The sequence below is a fragment of the Mustela erminea genome, chromosome 14, assembly GCF_009829155.1.
Source record: "Mustela erminea isolate mMusErm1 chromosome 14, mMusErm1.Pri, whole genome shotgun sequence".
Classification (NCBI taxonomy): Eukaryota; Metazoa; Chordata; class Mammalia; order Carnivora; family Mustelidae; genus Mustela; species Mustela erminea.
The window spans coordinates 54,081,818-54,105,796 of NC_045627.1; the positions used below are offsets into that span (position 1 = coordinate 54,081,818).

A 23,979-nucleotide genomic window follows, 5' to 3' on the forward strand; every position below is an offset into this window, starting at 1 on the left:
CAGGAGGTTCAAGATGTGAGAGGCGCAGGTGGGGTCAGACGCCTGAGGAAACCTTACAGTAGGAGCCCGGGTCTGAAAGCAGTGTTAGGAAGAGCCCGCAGTGGCTCCCCTGCACCCAGGCAGGGCCCAGTGCATTTCCAAGGGCTTCGTTCTGCACAGTTTGCCTTATTTTCACCATTTGATTATGTAGCAAAATATATGGTGTTTACTCTTCATTTAGTTTGATTATCCAATGTCACTGGTGACAGATAGGAACTTAGACTAAGGCCATTATTTTACTTGCTATCTTAACCGTATCTTCCCCATGGAGCCCCTCGCCTGGCCCGAGGTTCCTGAGTGTTGTATCACCCTGAACTGTGCAGGCTGGGACCCCCGATCACCCTGTCCTAGGATGGAGAGCCACCAGGAGGTATCAAAGCCCACCAGCCTGGGCAAACCCTAGTGAAGGCTGTCCTTGTGCAGGGGGTAGAGGAGGGCTAGGTTTAGAGGGCCAGGCAGAAGCCTCACCCTTCCCTGGAGTGAGGCGTAGGGTATTCCCCTTCAGTGAGCATCACAGAGCTTCCCCCAGCCGAGGCAGGCAGGAGTGTGAGGCTGGGGTGGGGGAGAAACGCCCCCATCCTGAGCTCTTCTCTACATCCCATCACGTTCTTCTCATCACTGTCTCTCTCATCCATCATCATGTGTATCCAAGACTGTCTCCATCACCCCGGAAAAAGACTCTCTCAAGACCAAAGCTTTCATTTAAACTGGGCACCAAGAAGCAAATCAAAATGTCTCGTGTTACCTTGTTCTGAAAACACTGTGCACATCTGTGTCTTGTTCGGAATACCATCTGTCGTCCAACCCTGTGTTCTTGTTCAAAGCCAATGTCCTCGCTGCATGCGCTGTCAGCTCCTCGTATGCAAAGGCTCAGAGTCAGGAGCCGTCTTTTAACCAGGTTTCTGATTAGGGCTGTGAGCCTCTCGGGTGGATAGCCTGGGTTTCTCCACGGATCGCAAACCCAGGATGGATCCACGGAGCCCAAGGGAATTCGGTTTTCAGCTGGGCTGAACTGTGAGGACGCCAGCCCTCCCTCCATGCTTCCATAGGTGTGAGTATCTCAGAACCACGGAGAATTTTGTCTCCGTGGCGCCAAGAGCGTGATTCTTTTGGCCGTCAAATGAAAAGAATCCTCAACTCTTTTTTGGTTTTTGAAAACCCAATCCACAGAATAATGAATCCTGGACAGGAAGATTCTTTCCCAGTTAAAATCTAACCTCATCTTTTTCCCCACTTGGCAATCCCATCATCTGCTCCCTTGTAAAGTGGTCTCTGGACTTGGCCTCTGGAATTGCCTTATGCTTCCAGAATGTCCAGCAGGGCATTCCTCCTAGAAAAGGGGACGTTTGGGAAAGTAGGTTAAAACCTTGACATGTAAAGGGTTTCCCTTTACAAAGATCAGTTTGTAGAGTTGCATTAAGCAGCTTTAAAATACCACTTTTTGAACAGCTCGGCATTTGAGGGGTTTTTGCTTATTGTCTTTGTTTTATATTTCGTCTCATGAGTACTTTATCCCTTTGGTTAAATAGCCCAGGGAAAATTTTTAAATTAAGAAAGAAAAATAGAAGGCCAAAACCGGGAAATGTATCCATCGATAGGACACTGTAAATACTATACAGAAAGTATATTATAATAAAATAACCTTGAATTATAGATGTTTTTAGATATAATCATCTTTGGGTTGTCAAGAACATGTTTAAAGCATTTCCATAAATATTCCTTTATATAGGATCTTCAAGGTAGAAAGCCAGTCCACCAAACAAAAAACGTGTATCTTCAAGTCAGTTATGTTATATTGAATAAAATAGAGTACAGGGGCCTTTATTAACTATAAGGAATAAAGAACTGATCTCAGGACCCTCTTCTGAAATTAAGTTATCACTGCAGGTCTCCTGAACTATACTATAGGTGAAATGATCGAATTTTCAGTGGGATGGGCATTTTCTAAGTAATCCAAGATAATTTAAAACTCTCATGGAACATTTGGAACCGTCCTCCCCTGGAATCCATGAACCAGAACCATTAAATCTCTTGCTCCCAGAAAAACAAGGCTCTAAATCTTGACTACAGTCAAAAAAAGAATCATTCCTTTCTCCCCAATAGAGGGAAAAATAGATAAGAGTAGAAACTGCAGGAAAAGTTCTCTGCCTAACAATTGCCCTCCTTGCACTCTGCTCCTGAACAAAGACGGCCTCTTGAAAGCAAATATGCATTTAAATAGTCTATTTGCAAAGGAAAAGGCTCTCTTGATCCCCTTTTGCTTTAAAACTACGAGTCAAGTGCATCCATGGATTAGGAGTCCCTGGCTGTGCCTCCCTGTACAGTGCTGCTCAACCTGACCTTCCCTTGGGCTCCTTGTAACCCCCAGGGCAGTCCTCCCCCTGCCAGCCTTTGCATCAGGACCTGGGCAGCTGTGGGGCCGGGCTGGGGACGGGACTCGCCGAAGTGCTGTGTGTTTATATCTGAATCTGCGCCATGTGTCGTGTGTACTGTTCTTCGTCCAGCCCTGCTCAGGCGCTGAGACCCCAGCGAGGAGGCTCAGGAGAGAGGCCCTTTGCGTGTGGGCCTGTCCTCCGGAGCAAGGAGGCTCAGCTTGGAGCAGACGGCCTGAATGGCAGAAGGTTGCAGTCCCCCTTGTGTGAAGCCCAGAGAACTCCTAAGAATTTTCATTGGATCCGATTTCACCTTCCTTTTCTGACTGCTGCCTGATGCTATAGCCTTGGCCTCTGGGCAGGGAGTTTATCAGCCCCCGAAGCCCCTGCCCCAGGGGGTGCACCCTTCCACAGCAGGATGAGAATTGTGGGGTCCCTGTACACATCCTCCCTGACCCATTCCAAGGGATCCCCTTCCCTGGGAAGTGCTCCCTAGAAACCTTTACGTCCCATAAGCAGACCACTGACACAGCCAAGCTGAAAAAAAACCCTCCAAGCTACTTGTGGGTCCGTAACCTCGCTGGTGTCTTAGTCTCCAGGCAGTGATGGGTTCAGTGTTAAATGTGATGAATACTGTATTTTGTGTTGTTTAAATACATCTCCCAGATAATGTGAAAATGGTCCAGGAGAAGGCAGCTTCCTGTATGCAGTGTGCTTTTTTTTTTTTTTTTAAATAACAAATAACTTCTTTTGAGAAACAACCATTTCTACTTCGAAGTCATATCAATGAAAAGATGTATATCCACTTACAATTTTCCTAATAAAGACATGTATTCAAATGTAGCAGCCAAGAGTTTGAAATTAGTGTTGCCATTCGGAATTTTCCAAACTTGGTTTTTCTTCCTCCAGCCCATCCCAGAGGAGTCCTGTAATCTTAGCTGCATTGGTTAGTGGAAAACAGGCCATTGCAATCACGCTAATCGTAAGGAAGAATTCTGGGGGCATGCTTGCCTCTTCTAGTCAACGGATCTGTAGCGGGTGTGGGGGAAAGGCACTCTCTTCTCTCGGAATGTCCTTGGTTTTGCAGAAATCCCTTGTTAAAGGCAAGCCAGTCCTCTACTGCAGAAGGGATGGTTTTACGCAAGGACCCACATAGTTGCCTGTCAGCTGTGGGTCAGGAAGCCTCCATTTGCTACTTTCAAGGCCTGGTGAAGGAGAACAGCGGCCCATTCCCACAGGCACCGCCAAGGACCCAGTGCCCTGGGCGTATTTTCTGTCCTGCACTGGGACCTCCTGGAAACTTACTGAATCTCTCAACAGCTGCCCACCAGCACTGTCCTGGATAACTTGATCAGGCGGTGAGCCCGGTAGGGTTCTGTCCTCATAGAGGTCAACCTGTCACACTTACTTCTACATTCTTTCTGGTCCACCGTCAACTGCACCAGAAAGGAGGGGCTGGTGCAGAAGCCACAAATGTCTGAGTCCAGATTGCCCTGTTCTCCAGAACCTCTTGCCCGTTGGCCCAAACAGGACCACATTAGCCCTGTGCTCAGAACCTCCGGGCTGTTTCTAGGGTGGCTTCGATGTGACTGCTCAGTTGCAGATGGACTGGAAGAGGAAAGAAGTACTCGAGGAGGCCATGGCAAGAGACAGCATGGTTTCCGGGGGGTGAAGGCGGGTGTGTGGATTAGCAGAGCAGTGCTGGGATCCTGGTCTTATCTCTGCTTCCTCTGTGACTCGAGACACACCTCTTGCCCTGAGTTAGTCCCAGCCTCTATCACCCGGAAGCTTAGCATCCCCGAGAGTTGGGCAGAGTAGCTGCGTGGGTAGAATATGCTTCGCTCCCTCTTTCCACCTGTTTCCTGGGGTCCACCTGCCTCTCCTTAGGCCTCAGCAGTGCTCAGATACCTGGAGCTAAAAGTGATCATGAAAGGTGAACAGGAGGGGAGAAGCCTCTTGGTTGGGTCTCGTAGGTTCCCTGATCACCTGTAAGTGCTGGTTCCAGCACATTCTGCTCTTCTGGCACCAGGAACCAACAACCCCTGGATTAAGTATCAAGTATTCAGAATGATGCTGACTCTTCAGAACAATGTAGCTAAAAAAAAAGGAAAAGTCCATTGCCTACCATGCTTCCCAGGGCTGCTGGCCCCCATAGAGTCGGCTGACAACAGCTGCACCTGTCACTCCAAGGAAGGACCATTTAAGCTTGTGCTTGCTGCCATATTGGGATTGATAAAGGACCCAGAGGCATCCCCTAAGAGGCCCCCTCACACACACACACACACACACACACACACACAAGGTGCACAGATTCTGTTTAGTCCTAGGCTCTCTTCCATCCTTGAAGGCACCCGCCAGCATCAACCCAACTTGCCTACATCACTTGTAATAATCACTTGAGCAAATCCTCAGCCTGCGGAGAGCTCCCCTGAGGACAAACTGGGAAAATAGAGTTCTCAGGGGGAGTCCATCCCTCGGGCATCCCTCAAGAGGCTGCACAGGGTCCTGGTGGGAATGCGAGGAGCCGCGTTCCCCGTGCCTCAAAGAGGGCTTGTCATAGTGGGTGTTGAACAGACATTGGATGTATGAGCAGGTGGCCAGGCTGACAGCCTCAGGGACAAGCCACAACCAACCCCCGGCGTTCCTACCTGGGCTTGGACCTACTCTCAGATTTCAAGGAGGTTACTCTACTAAGTTTTAAGGAGTCAACACTCATTTTTGAGCAAATGAGTTGCAGCTACCCCTTGGCCCATGAAACCAAACCGAAACAAAGCAGAGTGTTCATTCCATACAGATTCTCTCCCTTTAAAGTTTCATCCTCCCCCCTCCTCACTCCGCTGATGGGCTGGCTTCTAAGTCAGAAGGAAAGGCAACAATAAGAAAAGGCTCCATGAGCCCCACCTCTGGTGCACTGCTACCGCTCTCACCCGGCAGGAAGCGCCCTGCTCCCTTGCCGTCCTACACCTGGCCTTGGAGCCAGCTTCTCACCTGCCCAAGGACATGTCTCCTGACTCTCCCTCTCACCTGCACCAGCAATCGTTCCCTCTATATCAACACACCAAGTGCTCTAATATCTCCCACTGGAAATAAAAAGAAGCAAAAATAAAACCACCCCTGACCTGGTATTCTTTTTTTTTTTTTTCTTTTTTTTAAGATTTTATTATTAGAGGCAGAGAGAGAGGGATAAGCAGATTCCCACTGAGTAGGGAGTCCTATGTGGGACTCAGTGCCAGGACCCTGGGATCATGACCTGAGCCAAGGAGGACACTGAGCCACCCAGGCGCCCCCCAACCTGGTATTCTTCCCGCCCCTTGTCTCTACGGCTTCTGCACTACTCTGCTTCGCATCACGTGCAAGTCCTCACAAGAGGGCTCTATGTTTCCCGTGTCCTCTTTCTCCCCTCCTCTCTCTCTTCTCTTTCTTAAAAAGCCCACTCCCGGCTAGAATTTTGGCCCTACCACTCACTCTATTAGACCCACTCTTTGTCGAGGTTGTCACTGAGCCATTGGGAAATGCAATGGCCAGTTATCACTTCTCAGCTTCTCGGTGTCCCAGCCTGGTCTCTTGACAGCATGGCTCGCCCTCCTTGAAACACACTCTGGCTCGCTCTCAGCGGACCATTCCTGACTATTTCTTCAGCTTCATACCTTTTCATTTTCTTTTTTTTTCTGTGTCCTCATCACTGGACATCTGAACATGAGAACACCCCTCGGTCAAGTCCACAGACTCTCCGTGTGCATATACCGGGTGACCTCGTTCACTCTCCTGGCCTTGCACAGACTGAGGAAACCAGTCATGCAAAGACTGAGGAACCCAGACCCATCTCTCTCCTGGGCTCCGGGCTTGGACGTCCCCTCCTCCCCTGAAAGTGAACATTTGCAAAAGGAAACTCTTATTTTCCACGTTTCTCCCAAGCTGCTCATCCCCATTCCTGTAAATAACAGCTCCATTGCTTCTGGGTGCTCAGGCCAAAACCATATTGCCATCTTTGATTTACTTTATTCCCTTACAGCCCTGAACTAAATCATTAACAAACCCAGTTATGCTTCAAAATACATTGAGAATCCAATCACGTCTCACAGCTGCCATCTTGGTCCAGCAACCACCCCCTCGCCCCCACCCCGCCCCAGCAGTTCCCCTGATAGCAGCAAGAGTGGCCTGTCGAGCCACCTGGCCGTGCACACCCTCCAGTTTTTAACCAACGGAGGCTCACACCCACTGGAGCCTGTCACCTTTCTGACCTCACCCCTCCCTCTGCTCCAGCCACAGTGGTTCCCTCACTCTTGAACAGGCCAGGACTGACCCTGGCTGGGGACTTATGGGCCTGGTAGCCCCTGCCCAGATACAACCTGGCTTAGCCCCTCCCTTCATTCAGTCTCTGTTGGCCATCATCTTATGAGGAGAGCCTTTGCAGACTTCCCCAGCCTGTAGCAGCCCTTCCCTGATGTGTGACACGGGACCCCCTTATCCTGCTTGGCCTCCCCTCAGGCACAGCCCCTGCTGCCAGCTTTCCGGGCACTGCCTGCTTCCCACGAGAAGGTGCATACCACATGGGAAGAGAGGGGCTTGGTCTGCTTTGCTCATTTTGTGGCTGGCCCCTAGAAGACACCAAGGAAATATTCTTGGAATGACCGCCTGATAAACTAGTAGGAGGTTAACACATGGGAGTCTTGGCCCATATCTGAAAAGAAAAGCAGGACTCACCTCACAAGGTCGCCTGTTCGTTCCCACACTTAGGGGCACACTGTGAAGTCATCACTTAGCACCAAATTCTCCTCACGCCATGGTGCACATATCAGCGGTCACACACACACACACACACACACACCCCTTGCCTCTTGTCTAGAATCCCCCATGCCTGAGCCTTCCCCCTGGAGTCCCCAGAGCATGAAAAACCATAGTGGTTCATTTTCTGTGACCAAGATTAAAGAATCACCCCTGCCCCGAGGGCACCTCCTTCGGAGTGCTCCTTGCTCCTATGGGGACCTGCACACACTTCGTGGGAAGACTGTGGGGCTGTCAGGGCTGGCCTGGGGACAGCTGGACAACTGGCCCAGTGTCCGGGGAAGGGGCCTCTGCTGCTAGTGCTTCATCTCAGGCCTGACCTGGGGTGGCGGATGGCAGGCAGCCCCTGGGGAGGAGGTCAGGGAAAGAGCCGAGAGCTCAGGAAAGGCTGGTGGCAGCAGGACAGTGTTCCACTCTCCCAGGCAGCAGCTCGGCGCTGCAGCCCAGCGGGGGAATTTGCTCAGGAGGAGGAGTGACCGGTCTTGGTCAGTCTGGAAGGCCCCAGATGCAGTCGCAGGCTCACCTTGTCCTGGCCTCTTCCAGGCATTTCCCTGAACATCAGTGCAAGGTCACATGGGCTTGTAGGCCGTGAGGAAACAATCATTTGGGGGCATTCCTGAGCTCTGGGGGAGGCGGCTCTCCTTCCGGCCACTGTGGGAACCCCGGAGCGCCATGTCCAGACCTTGGCACCTGGGAATGAGGCCTGCCAGGGACCAGCTCTTTCCAGTTCTTCCTCTGTGGGGGCCTGCCCCTGTGCTCAGGCAGCCAAGGAGAACTGGAGGCTAATGCATTCACTGTACTTCTCCTTAAGCAGGCAGGACAGAGTTCCCAGGGAGGACAAGCACACACCTTGGTCAGGTGCTTTCCATCCAGCTGACATTTTGGGACCAGTCTTTGCCTGCCAGCCTACAGAGGTGTTGTTCAGATGCCTCCTTCTTCGGCGTTTCCCACAGTCCCAGGAGATAACACCCCTCTCCTGTGTGATGAACACAGAGACAGACTTTCTAAGCAGCCATGAAGTGTCCACATCTCAAGGCTGGAACGTGGGAGTCCAGACTGATCCTGGACTATTTGGCTCCAGTGGTCCTGGCAAACCATTCTTGCAGTTTGCAGAGCTCCCTGGGCAGAGGTGGTGGGCGGGGTCTGCCTGGCTCAGGGCAGGGTCTGCCCCATATGGTTCAAAGGGATACCCTTGACAGTTAAATGACAGTCCAGCCAGAGCAAACGCTCAGCAAGCTCAGCCTATGAAATCAGTAGAGACTGTCAGAAGCAGCAGTTTTTTAAAAAAGTGAAATAGCACCAAAAATAAGGAAAGAAGAGAAAGGTATAGAAAACATTGGCATATGTCACACTTACTAGAACAATTTGCACACAAGTGTGTGTGCACGTGTATGTGTTTTATAATGTCAAATCCAATTTTTATTGTGGTCTATCCTCATAAAATGTACTGCTCTTAGGCACATAAAACCCAGTGATGAACGTGGCTTGCCTCCCTGAGGAGGACAGAAGTTGGAAGAGGACACCAGATTTCTTTGATTTAATCAGAGGTTTAAAAAAAAAAAACATGAGTGTTTCTAAAATCAGCTTACATTTTACAAGCACAGTAGACATCTAATGGCATCTTTTTTTCTTTCCTAAACAGCTGTAGGCTTTACAAGGAAATGGTGATACTTCAAAACCAAAACAGCACAGCCACAATCCCTGCCCCATACGGAGCCTCCTGCTCTGTGCCTCCGTACTGGGGCTGAAGGCAGCTCCTCACAAGGAAGGCACTGCTAGGCAGTGTAAAGATGCCGCTGATCCCAGCACAGATAAGGCAGGGGAGGCTCAGAAAGGTTCAGGGGAGCCCCCAAAGCCTGGGTGCATGCCTGGACCACAGTTCTGGAATCCAAGCACAGCTATCTTGGACCCCCAGGCTCAATGTATGCACTTTCTTAAAAATGGCCGAGTATGAGCTATCCCAGGAAAGGCATGGTTCTCACTCTGTGGTTTTCTGGAATAACAAGATCTCACCCACAAGGCACTGTCCCTGTAGCTGCCAAGGCCTGTGTTCTCAAGTGGCCTTGTGAGAGAGTCCATTTCCTTTGTGGCAGGGCTCATGAGGCTCCCCTGCTGACCTCCCCAGACTGGTCATTGTGGACTCGTGCCCTGGATCAGCACCGCGGCCACAGGGAGCCAGGATCTGACACCTGGAGTCACAGAAAAGGGGGACTTGAACCCAAAATTCTCAAAGAGGGGAATCTGAGAGGGTCATTCCTTGGACAATCAGGGGTACCATGATCCTGTTCAGATGCCCTTTCAAAGTCATTAAAGAGTGACCAGGCATTCCAATGTGCCTGGACAGTTCCAGTGGCTACCTGTTGCCCCAGCAAAATGACTAACAGCACCATTTCTCTCTCAGAATGTCCTATTTCAAAAAATAAATCCTTTGGCCACCTCATCAAATAATGAAAAAGTATGTGAAATCTGCTAAGCTCATACCAGAAGGGCAAAAGTTGCTGTTCCTCCCAGCCCCTCTTCCTCTTCTGCCTCCTCCCCTCCTTTTGGCAAAGCCTAGACAAGCCTTGGGTCCACATCCCCCTTCCTCCCCTGGCCTTCCTCTCTTCACCCAAACTGGAGCTGCTCTCTGGGGCACCTGAATTCCCAGCCTGGCCTTGGGCTCCTCATCCTCTCTGGACACCAGGCACGAGGCCGGGAGGCCAGCCCAGGAAAACAAGGATCGCGGGGCCTGCTGTCAGAGCCCACCCCATCACAGACCATACAGGGGACCTGCAGAAGTCCCTGAGCCTGACCGAGCCCGGAGCTCATCTGCAGTTCCTCCTCTGTGGATCACTTCACGGGGACAAGGGCCAGCTCTCGACTGCCCTGGGGGCGGGATGGGGCTGTTGCCTGAGTGCAGGGAAGGAGAGCAGCCCGGCAGCTGGGACGTCCCTCCCCTCCACGTGCCAGGCATGAAACACACTAACCGCCACTCCGTGCTTCCTTCAGGAGAGATGGAATTCCGGATTCGCAGATGAGATAGGAGCCGAGGTAAGCACTTTCCTAAGCCACGTCCGCAGAAGCAGCAGAAACCGGAGTCTCCACATTTTGTGTCGAACCATCCATATCACTAGCTGCCCTTCCTTCCAGTGTGTCTCGGACTCCCCACTGAGGGCCAGACAGGAGGTGTCCGGGGAGGGAGGGGCGATGGTGACCGCAGGGAGTCCCTCCACTGGCTGCTGGGCTGGGGGCTGTCCTGGGGCTCAGTGGGGACATAAGTCACCGAATCTGACACAGGAGGTGAGCAGAAGTGTCTCCTGGGTGTGACAGTGTTGGCCAACAACCCCCATCATGAGCTGTCATGGGTGCAGGCGGGTAGGTATAAAAAAAGCATTCTTGGGTTGGAAAAAGGGAGTTAGACTCCGGCCTGGCCAGCGGGCATGAAGGAGGGTGCTGGAGGCTGATAAGGAAGAATAGGAATAATAACCACAAAAATGATGCCGGGTAACGTTCCCCAAGGACAGACCAGGTGTCAAGTTCAGAGCTGGCTTCTCTAGATCCATGACTTCATTCAACCTGACATACTCGTGAGAAAGGGAGTGACCACTTAGGGCCACCCAGGATCTATAGCCGACATGGACCCCCATCCTCTCTGTCTCTGCATGGTCTCGGTTTGAGGGCTAGCAACTGGGACTTCGTGGCTAGGTAATTTGGGTGCTAAGTTAGGGCTTTGCTGTCAAAGCCCTCCAGCACGTGGCTCTTTCCCACCCCTCTCAGGGCTGCCTGGCACTTCCTCCATTTATAATCAGATCCATGTCTTAGTGAAGTGCTCCTGGCAATGTTTGTCGTTCAGCTATATGTGTTGACCTGCCCTTGCTGGAAGCCAAGCTGGGATAAAGGATCTCAGGCCCCTCATTCCAGCTTCTCCCCAGGCCCATCTCCCATGGTGCTCCTCCTGGGGTGCTGGAAGCACTCAAGGGTGGAACGTTGTCATGAAGTCAGGGTTCAGGAATCATTCCAAATTCCTGTGCTTAGGGGTACAGTCTTGGCCTATGGGCACACAGGCCCAGGGTCCCCCACCCCAGGCTCAGCCTGCTGCCTCCCCTCCCTTTGCCCTCTTCTGGGTCCCCCATAGCTCCAAGCTCAGCCCTCCCACAAGATGCCACACTCATCTGGGGCTTTGAACCCTATTCCCCTTGGCCCTGGTTCCATCAGCAAGAGTCATCAGCTCTGCCCAATTTCATGGAGATGTCTAACTCCTAGGTCTCCATTCTTAGGCCACGGCTAATTCGATGCAAGAAATTTTAATCCCTTGTTGACCAGAATATTGAAACAAATGCCTGAGGTTATATAATTGCCACATGCTACAGCTTTCCCAGACCTGCAGCTTCGGAAAGTTTGGGACAGTCACGTCTCCGGGCTGGACCCAGGAGCTCCTTAGGGCTGCCTATCCTGGTGTGGTTCTGGCACACAGGGCACATCTGATTATAAGTCTGCTGCCCAGGACGTGGTTTGAAAACCATTTTTGCTCCTTTACCTGTGAACTGAAAATCTTATGTCTGGATTTCACTATTTCTTTATTTTGCTGATGGCTCAAAAACCACCAACCTCCCCAGGCTTGAACATATGTGTCCTTGGGAGTTCAGTCTCCCCATCAGCCTTGCATCCCAATTGGTCCAGTTTCAGCAAATTCATTCCACCAGCTGTCCTGCCAGGCGGCCCCAGCGCCAGCGGTGCCCATGTGGTGAAAACAGGTCCCTTCTCCAAGCAGCCAGATGGCCTCCTGCCCACAAACAAATTAATTAATAAATAAGGTTTCCAAGTAAAATAAGATGGGCGGCACCCTTCGCCAGGGTTCCCGCACACCCACTCTTGAGCCTAGTCCCCATCCAGAGGTTGTTTCAAAGGATGTACAGAAATGTCCAATGCAGCTTGGAAATCATTTCAGTTTTCTCTTCTTTCCCCACTCTGACACATCAGGAGCTGTTTTACAGAAATCAGATCAAAGTGGAACAAATCTGTGAGGTAAAATGCTCCTTTACCAAGGTTTTTGTTCACATGTTCACACCCTTCAGCTCCAAAGTGAAACAGAACAAGACAGAAAGGGCATCTTTGGCAGGTTTGGGCGTGGCATTGTGGCAGGAAGTAGTCATTTATAAGAAATCTCATCTTAGCCAAACCCAAACAGTTGATTAGCCAAAGGGGCTGCCGCTAGCCTATGGGAGCAGCGCCAGCCTCGATCTGTGACTCTGGGTATGTCCCCCCCATGCTTGGTGCAGTGAAGGTCAGGTTCATAGACTCTGGCATTTCCCAGAACCCAGAAACAGAAACAGAGTCTGACCGACTTTCTGGACGTGGCCAGTGGAAGTCAAACTTGGTGAGAAAAGATATGCAGAGCTTTCATGAGAGTCTGGAAAAAAACCAAACAAAAGGAATGAAAACAGAATTTATAATATAATATCAAACATTTAATTTTAAACAATGTGAGAAGGGCCTTTAAATTGCCTTCAACTATTAGAATTTTGGAGTCAGTGGATTTTGGAGTCAATCAGAAGACAGAAAAGCACCTTCACGGGAGCAATGTGTTAGAGCATAGTCATCCACATTGTCTTGCTTTGGCGTTCCCCCACTCTGCCCAGTAAAGAGTGAGCTGAGCTTTTTGTAGAGACCAAATAAAACCGTTCTGCATGGGTCTCGCCACTCCTTTATCTGAAACCCTCCAAGAGCTTCCCAGGGCACCCCGATCCACCTCCAATTTCCTTCCCCATCCTCAGTCACAGGGGCTCCCTCCTGCCTCCTCCAGGGTCCTCAAGGGCACCTTTCCTTTGTCCAAGGCCACTTCCCAGACCTTCTGTCTCACCATCCACTCACCCTTCAGCTGGACCCTCCCCTCCCCTGGGAAGCCTCCCTGTTAACCATTCCTGCCCCACCCAGTTTCCTTCCCACCCCAGATTGCCTCTGTATCCCCTATGAGGCAGACCCTTCCCTCCACACAATGCCCAGCCCTCCGCGCTGGGACAGCTGAGGACAGCTCGCCATTCCAAGATCTCGGCTCTCTGAAAGTCCTCTCCCTTTAAATAGCCAGCTCTGAGTTTGTTTACCTTTCCTCTGGTGTAAATCTAACTCACTACCCCAAGCAGTAGAGGCAGCGAAGCTGTGACCTGTTAACTAGTTACAAAGTAACCCCCATTTTTGTTTGTTACCATGGCCCATATGCCCTTATTATCATTTGAGTAATGGGGCAAGCTTGTATTTCTCTAAACACCTTCATGTGGTTGCATTTGCAATGTATATTAATACATTACATAAAGCATAGCATTCATTTTATTAAAAAAATAAAACAATTGAGTTTAGCAATTTGAAGACTGAACACTGCAACCCCCCCACCCCCACCCCAGAACTATAGACTGAAGCATTAGGAAAAACTGGAATCCACGATTTTTAGCATGCTTGTGCCCAACCCCCAGAGGACTGGCTCACAAGCGTCGATCTTGTTTGGCACTTTCTTCCCCAAAGATGTTTGGAAAGGAGATTATTGCCTTAGCACGTTTTCAGTGAGTATGTGAAAGAAAAGAGAAGAAGGCAAATCCAAGAAGGGGATTCAGTAAAAGAAATAGAGAAAAGCAGGCATGAAAAGCAAGTAGAGAAGCGCAGAAGGGGAAGGCCTGGGCCAGGGGTTCTCAGCCCCAGGTGCATGGTAGGAACCTGGATTCCCAGGCTGTGAGCAGAGAAATCAGTCTTGGGAGTGGGGTGCATGCCAACAGCATCCTATCCCCCCAACCCCGTGAGTAATCTGGTGCTGGGAAATCATTGCTTTGGACCAGTGATTCTCAAATTTAGGGATTAAAAGAATTTCCCAAGAACTTCTTAGGACATAGATTTCTTGGCTGTAGCCCCAGAGATTCCGTTCCCCACGCCTGGGAGAGGCCTAAGCACGTGCCTCTCTAACAGGTCCCCAGTGATAAGATGCCTCAGGTCCAGGACCACAGGGTGAGAGAGAGCCTGTGCTCTGGAGCTTGGCGCATTCAGCCTAAAAAGTGAAGCGCTTCAGATGATGTGCAGACGGTGACCGTGTCCTGTTCCGGGAGCGGTAGGGCAAGAGATCTGTGAGATTGCAAGATTGAGAGACACATTCCTCTTCTGGAGTGTTTATTCTGCCTCTTGGTCTCTCCCTCTGCATGCATCCCGCCCCTCTGGTGCAGGGAGCTCCCTGTCTCCTAGGGGAGTCTAGGGCATTTCTTCCAGTTTTGATTATTGTGAAATTTTCCCTTAAATGGAGCTAAGTTTTTTGTGCTGTATCTTCCACTGGTTGGTCTCAGCGCACCTGAGAGTGAGGCTGCCTCATCCAGGTGACATGAAGACCTGGGGGGTTAGCCTTTTGATTTCTGATTCAAGTATCTCCCCAGTACCTCTTTGGAGGGGTGCAGTGCCCTGCCCAGGCTCCCAGGGCCATGCCAGCCCCCATCTGCCTACTCCAGTGTTTCCAGAGCTCAGTCTACTCACACTCCGGTGCCTCATCTCCTTGCACTCTGTTTATTTATTGTTGTTGTTGTTGTTTTCATTTAAATTCAAGTTAGTTAACATACAGTGTAGTACTGGTTTCAGGAATAGAATCTGATGACTCATCACTTACATAAACACCTTGTTCTGACCCAACATGCCCATCACCCGGTTACCGCACCCCCTCAGTTTGTCCTCTATACTTAAGACTCGCTTATGGTTTGCCTCCCTCTCTGTTTTTGTCTTATTTTATTTTTCCTTCCCTTCCCCTATGTTCACCTGTTTTCTCCTTGAACTCTGTTTTTATCCCCTAGCACGCCTTCACGTCACTTCTAACAAGCCCTCCACAAACAGATGGGTGGGAAAGGGAGGAAGGGTCACATGAACTTGGGCACCACAGGGCATGTGAAATCTGATCCCATTTCTGTCACTCGGGATCCACGGCTTCTTGAAGGATCTTCTCTCTCACCTTGTGGAATAAAAGGCTCTGTGGGGTTGAGTGGGGCTGACCCTGCACTTTTCTCGAGGTTGGCCAGAGAGGCCCTGGTGAGGGCCCCTGGTCAGACTGCCCTTCTTGGGGCTAGGCAGTGAGCACTGACCCTGAGTGCCCAGAAACTAGGCATCCTGGACTTTTTGGTGTGTCCTCCCCTCCCAGGCTTTCCATTCCACCTTCTTTGGACCTCAAAAATTAGATTAGATAGATAGATAGATAGATAGAAGATAGATATTAAATAGTAGATAGATAGATAGATAGATAGATAGTATTAGATAGATATTAGATAGTAATAGATAGATCTTAGATAGTAGATAGATAGGTAGATAGATAGATAGTAGATAGATAGATAGACAGATAGATAGACAGAAAGAAAGAAGATGGGAATAATTCTACCCAGGGCAGAAGAAGGTGAATCTAACCCAGCCTCAGCCACTAAAATCCTCAGGGCTGAGCATCGTTGAGGTCCTAAAGCTGATGTCAAGATGCTGAGAATCCCACATACCTTCCTGACTTCTCAGGGAGCTGTGAACTCACTGATTCAATCACCCGCTTGCACATTAAAGGCATCTCAATCTTTGCCTGAACAAAACCGAAGTCCTTATTTTCACACCCACCTTCCCCAGGTCAAGTAATTTCGCTCCCAGTTTTCTACCTTGGTAAGCCACATGGTGTCACCCAAAAACCCAGAGCCACCTGTGATTCCTCAGCCCCACCACCCACCCTTGCCTCCATCCAGCCCCGCAGCGAAGCCAGAGGGATCATCAAAAAACCACCTCAAACTCAAGCTCTCTCAGTGGCCCCCACACCCTATCACACCTGCCCTTGCCTGTCTGGTCACCTGGCTGCACAGAGCAGTCTCGGGGAGTGTGCAGGGACCGTGAGGAGCGAGCCCGGGGCGTGGGAGGGGCCTCCGGGGCGGAGAGCAGGGACCAGTGTTGGAGCCCTGATGACGCAGGCATCCTGCCCGTTTGCCACTTCCAGGCTGTGGCCGCAGCCTCTGTGATGCTGTCTCCTCTCACCCCTCAGTCAGATCTCGCTTGCTCTCATTCAGTTCGTGGGATGCCCTGAGTGTACCCAGCACGCTCCATTCCTCCCTATTCCCCATGGAACTGAGGGCAGCGGCAGCTGCAGGGGCTTCGATCTGAAGGAAAAATCAGGGTTTAGTGCGTGTCCTGGAGACTCGGTCCCTGCGACCGTGTGTAGAGACTCTGCCACCCAAAGAGGTTACTTCATGAGATGGGATTCTGGGGGTCTGTGTGGAGTATCTTCTGTCGCCCTCCAGAAGTTTTTTTGGGCCTGATGTCTGCCCTGGGGTCCGATGTCGGGCCAGCACTGCTATCTGCATCACCAGTGGGAAGTAAAGATGTTGGGAGAGGTAGGCTTAGGATGTCCATTCCCTGGAACCTTCAGACCGAGTTAGTCCTGGTTTCTGCAGTCAGAAGGTTGTAGCTCTGTCCAGGGGTACACCCTGAAGTTGCATCTAGTGACTGTTTCCTCTTCCTGCTCAGGGGTTGGCGACCCTGTGTCCTGCCTGCGCCTTTGTAAGGAGTCTCCTTATTAACCTCTCCTGAAAGGACCCTCACGTGCGCGCGCCATCTGTGCTCTGCTAGGATCCCTATCGCTACACTTACTTTCCCGTTTTCAGATTCCGTTTTCCCATGATGTCTGCATTCTGTCCAACAAGACCCGGTTACTGTTTAGTACAAGTCAACTGCAAAGATAATGAACAAGGAAAGGCAGCATTTCAGGGGGCTGCACGGTCAGGGGCCTGCTCCCTGGGGTGTCTCCCTCTGGGCCGAGTTTCAACCCCAACGGGGACACACGGCTGACCCTGCCCCGGCATCTGTGCATAAAACTACTCAGATGTGGATTCTAACTCAGTAGTTAGGATGACACCAAAAGTATTTTCTGAGCATGACTCCATCCCCACTCCTGAGTGAGATGTTTAAACTGTAATCTCCATACTTCTACAGTTAGACCTGGGCGGACCTGAGTTCCAGGCAGACTTGGCCTGTGAGACCCCAGACAGGTCACCTACACTCTCCATGTCCCAACCTTGTCATTGACAACAGTATTGCCTGTGGAGAGAAATAAATGAGATAATGTATTTAAAATGTTTAGCATAATAAGCAACCAAGAGATGCTCAAAGTTCAGAGATAATTTTCATTATAATTAGAAATGCTACTCTATAGAAAGACCAATAATTTGATCCCAGTAAGGGTGTTATGGTATGCCCACTCCAGTTTCTTTTTCACAGGGCAAGTGTGCCCAGGAGGGCTTTGTGTCCCGGGCTGGCCTGGGCTCTTCTCATGGTCTTCAGGGTTTATTGTGTCCATCCTTTCCTGTGTGGCCCAGGCTGCCTGAGGCCCCACTTGCTCTGCCTTGGGGTAGTGAAGGCCTCTTACCTAGGTCATTGTCTCTGTTCACAGAAAATCTGGAGTCTGGGGATCTGCAGTCAAAGTTCACCTCACGTACAGAGACATTACCACTTGATGTCTGAGGAAGAAAGATCCCTTCTTGGGTCCCCAGGGTATCAGTTGCCAGCCTGGGGCAGGGGGTCCATTTGGGGCAAGCATCTTGCTGTAGGTCACCTGAGGACTCTGTGACTGGCTCAGGGTGGTGCTGGGACCCTTTTAAATGTTTGCTATTCAGGAAGAATCTTTTCCTGAATGGGATTCAGCCCCTTCCATTGGGCCCCTACATGGACATTCCCCCAGGAAAGTACCTTGTTCTTGCTGCCCATTTAACCACTCTGTCCACCACCGGAGGCTCCACCAAAGCCTTTGTGAGTCCCCACAGTGAAGTGGACACCCACTGGAAGGGCACCAACAGATATGAATGGAGGAAAGTGCCAGAAGCTATATGTGCCCTGGCCTGAAAGACCGAAGACAAGCATCATCCATCCCAGATGGGCCACGAGCGAACGCTTGCAGGGGAGGCTTTCAGGACAACACCCGAGGGACAGCTGGAGCACCTCAGATTTTTGCCCCCTCTTGCATCCATCCACTCTCTTCTGCTCACAGGCAGCCCAAGTCCACAGGAAAAGCAAGAAAATCACATTTGCAGCATCTGTGTAGCTCGGAGATAAGTTCCACGGTATCTACTACATCGCCCCAGCTCTGGCTACATGATGTATGATGAACAGCAGAGTTCCCGATGGCACCACACCTTCTACCCAGCCCCGCTGGGTCGTCAAGAGCTCCTGCCAGATAGTTGGATGTTTAAAACATAAATTCTTTCAAACCTTTTTCCCCCAAGTAAAATTCTCCGTGTGTGTCTGTGTGTCTGTGTGTGTCTGCGTGTGTCTGTGTGTGTCCAGAGCCCACAGGCCCAAGGAGCTCTGCCTCTGGTTACCTTCCAGTGTTCACCCAAACCACCTTCTCCCCATTTCCTGCCATCCAGCCTCCCCAGCATTTTCTGTGTTCCTCGGCCAAGCCCAGCTTGCTCCTGCCTCAGGACATTTGCATTGACTGCTTCCTTTGCCTGGAGCACTATCCCCTCATCTTCCCACAGCTGCCCCCTCTTCATCCTCAACTTAAGGAAACCCCTTCAGAGAGGTCTTCCGGATCACACCAGGCAGACCACCCAACTTAAGGAAACCCCTTCAGAGAGGTCTTCGGGATCACACCAGGCAGACCACCCTCTCCACATCCAGCCCTTTCCCCACACCTTTTAGGCAATTTGGGTGCAAAGGCATTTCTTTGATAATTTGTTTTTTAATTCATTGTCTGTTTGTGGGCATAAGTGTATAAGGACAGAGCCTTATTGTTTTCCATCAGTGTCACAAGGGCCCTAGAACAGCAGTGCAGAGCACATAGTAGGTATGTCATGAATGTGTGAGGCCTGGATGGATGAATGATTGCCCAGTGTAGAGACACGGGGTCCTAGCTCCAGGACAGAGGAGCCAGAAGGCCAGGCCACCATGTTACCCAGTGGACAGCTCATGGAGGCAGAAATGCCCGCAACAGCCTCCTGTCACGTGTAGGCCCAGGGTTTGAAAGCCGCGCATGCTCAGAAGCATTCAGGTGTGGGGCGCAGGGGGCCCCGGCACTGGGGATTCCAGCAGGCCTGGGATCAAGGAGAAGAGGCTGGGCTTGACACCAACTCGTGGGACCTTGGGCTTTGGAGCTAGGCGGCTTGCCCAGGCCACAGCTGGCTGGGCTCTGCCGGGCCTCCCCAGGGAAGGAGAGCTGTATAAACAGGAAGTCCACTGCCTTTGATAAGCCCTAAGTCCTTGTAGGTCTCTTTGTCCCAACATTATTCTCTACTAGTTTGAGGCCTCAGCTCTGATACAGGAAAATGAATTTCACACTTGCCTCCTTCCTGACTCAATCACCATGCAGGAGAGGGGCAGGAGAAGAGAGAGAGAGAGAGAGAGACAGAGAGAGAGAGACAGAGAGAGATACAGGAGAAAGGGGAGGAACAGAAATATAAAAGAGAAAAAGGTAAGAAATGGAACGAAAGAAGGAGGCGGACGAGAAGGAGAAGGTGACTCGTAGAAGAAACAAAGAACGGAGTGATTATAAAATTCTCTAAAGTCAACCAACTATGCAAGAATGGAACTTCGGAAAGCTAGAGGTATTTTGAAGGCACTAATAAAGTTTCATAATTTGGAATTTCTGTGCACTCCTTGCTTGCAAAATTCCCAAGTCAGAAACACTCTCCTTCTGATGAAACAGGTCTCATCAGAAATTCCCTCTTCTACCACGTGTTATCCTCCCCAGGAAGGGGGCCAGAGCTGGGAGCACTGGGAGGGTGGGCAGGGAGTGTCGCGTCCCTTGTACGCCAGGAACCAGCACATGGTCTTCCGGGCATCCACAGCAGCCCACCCTGGGCCCTCAGAACACAGAGACCAGGTTAGGAGTTTCTGCCTTGCTGGCCCGGTCATGCTGTCGTTCACACGGGGCCTGGCAACCCTGTTCTCTGAGGGAAGGCGGTGTTGAAGAGTAGAAGTGAGACCACGCTGTGAGTAGCTAGCCACATGGCCTCCAGCAGGGCCTTCGGTATTTTAAACCCCAGTTTTTCCATCTGTAAAATGGGGAGAATGAGAATATCAACCTCGCAGGGTTATTGACAAAGCTCAGGAGGAACAAGGCAAAGGCAAGTTATCTGTGAGCGGAATGCACGGGCCCACGGGGAAATCAGAAAAGACAGCTGTGTACCTTACCTGGCAGTGGTAAGTAGGCAGGTGGGTAAGGTCAAGGCTAGTAGGTCTAAGGAAACCTGTGTGCTCCCCGCACAGACGTTCCACTTGTTCCGAGCACCCAGCACAGGGCAAAGATGTACCTTCCACTTTTCTGGGACAGATTTGTTGAACATAAATGAGGCATTTGTGAGCACATGCTGGGGCCTGAGCCGCGTGCAGGGGCTGCTGAGATGGGTAACAACAGCCATTGATTATCAACCACTTGCTTTATCTGCCACTGCTTTTTATCTGCCTCCTTTATTCTTCCCACAGTCCCCCATGGTCGATGTTACTCCCATTTTACAGATGGAGCACCTGAGGCTCAGTGAAGTTGAGTCAAGTCCAAAGGCCATTTAGTCATTAGGTGGCAGAGCCCACTAGCATCTGCTGATGCCCCAGCCTTTGCCCATAACCACCATGTCCTTGACTTTGAGGACTTTGGGGAATGGGTAGAAAACAGACATGAAAAAGAGCAAGATGTTGTGCAATGAAACTGTGGGAACAAGAGAAGAGCACAGTGCCCTGCCTGCACAACCACCCATGCCATGGGAAAGCCCCATGGAGGCTTGGCCATTGGGGGAGAAAGGTACAAGGAGCAAGGGAGGGACAGCCCTGGCTCCTTTCAGAAGAGACAGAGAATTTGAAGTGGCAGAAGCAGGATTCATAAAAGGTTGTGCTGGGGAGACAGGCCAACCTGTGCCCCGAAGTATCCCCCACTTACTGACCTTGGGAACCCTCAAATGACCCTACATTAGGGCATGCACAGCTGTAATCCAGTATATTGGCAACTCCCCCCACATCTCCACTAGGATGATGGGAGCGGACAAAGCCTGCTCATGCTTGCCCAGTACAGATGTGTGTCAGCACTTGTCTCAGCACTTTACTGAGTAGCCCTTTCCATTGTCCCAACAACTGTAGGAAGAAGGTTTGATTATTAGTCCCTCTCACATACAAGGAAATGGAAATTGTGATTGTTAATTTTAGTTGTTAACCTGATGGTCCCCACTTGTTTGGTCAAATACTAATCTAGATGTTGCTGTAAAGGTATTTTTTGGGTGTGATTAACGTTTAAATCAGTAGACTAAATAGAATGCATTATTCTCCATAATGTGGGTGGGTCTTATCTAATCAGTTGAAGAGCTTAAGAGAAAAGATTGAGGTCCTCTGAAGAGGAAAGTGTCTGTTTGCAGGTTGCCTTTGAACTCAAGACTGCAACACCAACTCCTATGGGAATTTCTTTTTTCTGTCTTATATATTTTGGACTTGCTAGCCCCAATTATGCTTGCGGGAGCAAACTTCCCTTTCCATGAGCCCTAAGAAGAAAGCTGGTTACATTTGCCATGGATCAGGAAAATAGCCCAGAAGCTTCTTCCTCTGGGAAGCTGAGAGCTGGCCCTCACTCAGCTGTGATGCAGAGCCCTCAGGTAAGGCGTCAGGTGGAGGGGTATTTGCCACTGGTCCAGGCTCCCTAGGGAGACCACAGGTACCCTCCTCTACTCAGGGTCAGAGGTTGCAGGGCCTGTGTTCTAAGTCTGTGACTCTCTCTTCCCCTTTGCCCAGGTCACGAAGCTTCCATGGTGCCCAGGGGATGTCCTGGGTCCTAGCAGCCCACTCGGGACCACCAGCTTTCGGGGGAGGGCAATACTGATCTCTACGCGGCATTTGCATGACTGGCTTGGTCTCGCAGAATGACTCAGGTTGGCAGAGGCTGGGGGTTCTCAAAGAAGGGAATCAGAAAGACACCGAGTGAATGAGGCCATGACATTTGTCAAATCATGCCTCAATGAATTTAAAAGATCTGCTTGAACATGACTGCCTCCCAGGAGCACAGACTTTCTTCGTGGATTCTCTGGAAGGCTCACATACTGCTTCCCAAAAGCTCAGACGACATCAGGTCTTCCTGGAGGCCTCTGTGCCTGGGCCAGTGAGGACCTTTGGTCTCTGGCTCCACCCAGGGTCCTGGGTGCCTATGAAGAGCTTCTTGGATATTCTCAGTGAATGTTGCTGTTTTCAGATATCCCGGCATCATTCCCCCTTCCTAAAAGCACAGAGACCCTGTTTTGCAGGATCTTCTCTCTCCTTCCCTGATCCCACCTGTGGCATCTTTACTGGGGTCGGGGTTGGGGGGCGGGGGGGTCTAGGAATTGAGGGCTTCCTTCCCAAACTGAGCCGAGGGACACCCTATGGGAGATGTGACCTTCAGGTGCTGAGAGGCAAGGACAGAAAATATAATGGGACAGGGCTCCTTCTGGTGCAGCTAGTGTCTAGAAGAGAAAGCGGGGAGCTGCTGCTGAACCAATGCTGCTCCTTGTTCTGCTTTTTTTTTTTCTTTTTCTTTTTTTTTGGGTCCTGAACTGATTCTCCATTGCTCTTTCCAGCTACACATCTAACACAAACAGTTTTGGTCGATGCCCCCGTTGCCTGAGCGGGGTGGAGAGGGGTGGGGATGGAGGATACATGTTTCTAGCTGGAGTCCCGAATGACTTTGAACATGGATACTAACAGAACCCTCTAAGTCAACCAATATATATATATATATACGCCAGGGATTACATGCATTTAAACATACGGGTGTGTTTTGTTTAAAAATTAAGAAAATTATTTAATTAAAATAATTAAGATAATTACTTTGGCGGCTGCCAAGCAGGGAAACGTGTGTGGGCCATGGCAGGATGGACAGCTTAGAGCTGCCGAGACAGGGTGTTTGCAGAGGAGATCCTCGCAGGAGGGCCCGTTCAGCCCACTGGGCCAACGGAGCATGGCTGCTGGCCTGCAGGGCGCCGTCCTGTCCCTTCACGGAGCTGCGCTTGAAGCTGGAGAAGAGAATAAAGGGTTTAGTCCCAACTTTGACTGTCTCTGCGGCCCTCTTTTCCCTCCTCCCTCCTCTTCCACCGTGCAGGGCTCAGCTACTGCATTCGGTCCACGTGAGTCTCTTAAATCTGCTCTCTGGCCCCATTTCTCCTTCAGTACCCCGTCTCACATTTTCTATTGACACCTCAAGCCCCATCCCCCGTGACACCTCAGACATACTAAAATCTGGCCTTTGCTCACTGAGCCATCTACAGAGATAGAGAGGAATAGATCAAAGGTAAGAAACAAGAAAATTGCTTTGGAGAAGCACTGTTTTGTTTCTGCTGTATTCCCCGGTCTCCCTACCCATCACTTGGTTCTTGGCATGCAGGAGGCGCTCAGTGGCTGCCCACGGAACGAGTTGACCACGGACGCCACCCCCCACCTGCTGGCCATCACGTGGCTGTGAAGCCGGGAGCCCCAGCCACGCCATCCTGCCTGCTCTCCCTGCTGCTCTACCTCAGCCTCTCCTTCCTTGGACCACATCAGTTCCCTTCAGTTCCCACATCAGTTCCCATCAGTTCCCTTCAGTTCCCCTTTGCCTGTTAAATCTTTCTCAAGCCAAGGTTTTCTATTATTTGACAGGTACACACAGGCCCTACTGTGTGTGCCTGGTCCCATGCTTATGTGAGAATGCTCCCACTGCCTCCCAAAAAACCCTTACATGCACCTCACACACACCAGCTGACGTGCTGTTCCAGGTCACCAAGGGAGGAAGGGACTATTCCCACTGCATCCTCCACGCCAACCCCTCCCCCATCCCAGGCTGCAG

General features: G+C 50.8%; 1 protein-coding gene across 3 annotated transcripts in view; it reads left to right on the forward strand.

Moving 5' to 3' along the window:
• CXCL12 (C-X-C motif chemokine ligand 12) overlaps positions 1 to 18,365 on the forward strand; it is a 30,698-nt gene extending 12,333 nt beyond the window's left edge. The window contains exon 4 of one of the 3 annotated variants that reach the window (XM_032312536.1): positions 18,196 to 18,365. In XM_032312536.1, the coding sequence (XP_032168427.1) occupies positions 18,196 to 18,310 (115 nt within the window). In that variant the 3' untranslated portion in view covers positions 18,311 to 18,365. Of the gene's footprint in view, positions 1 to 3; positions 3,258 to 10,184; positions 10,227 to 18,195 lie in introns of those variants that run through there. The other 2 variants (XM_032312538.1, XM_032312539.1) reach the window with 2 other exon arrangements.
• Positions 18,366 to 23,979: the final 5,614 nt, after the last annotated feature.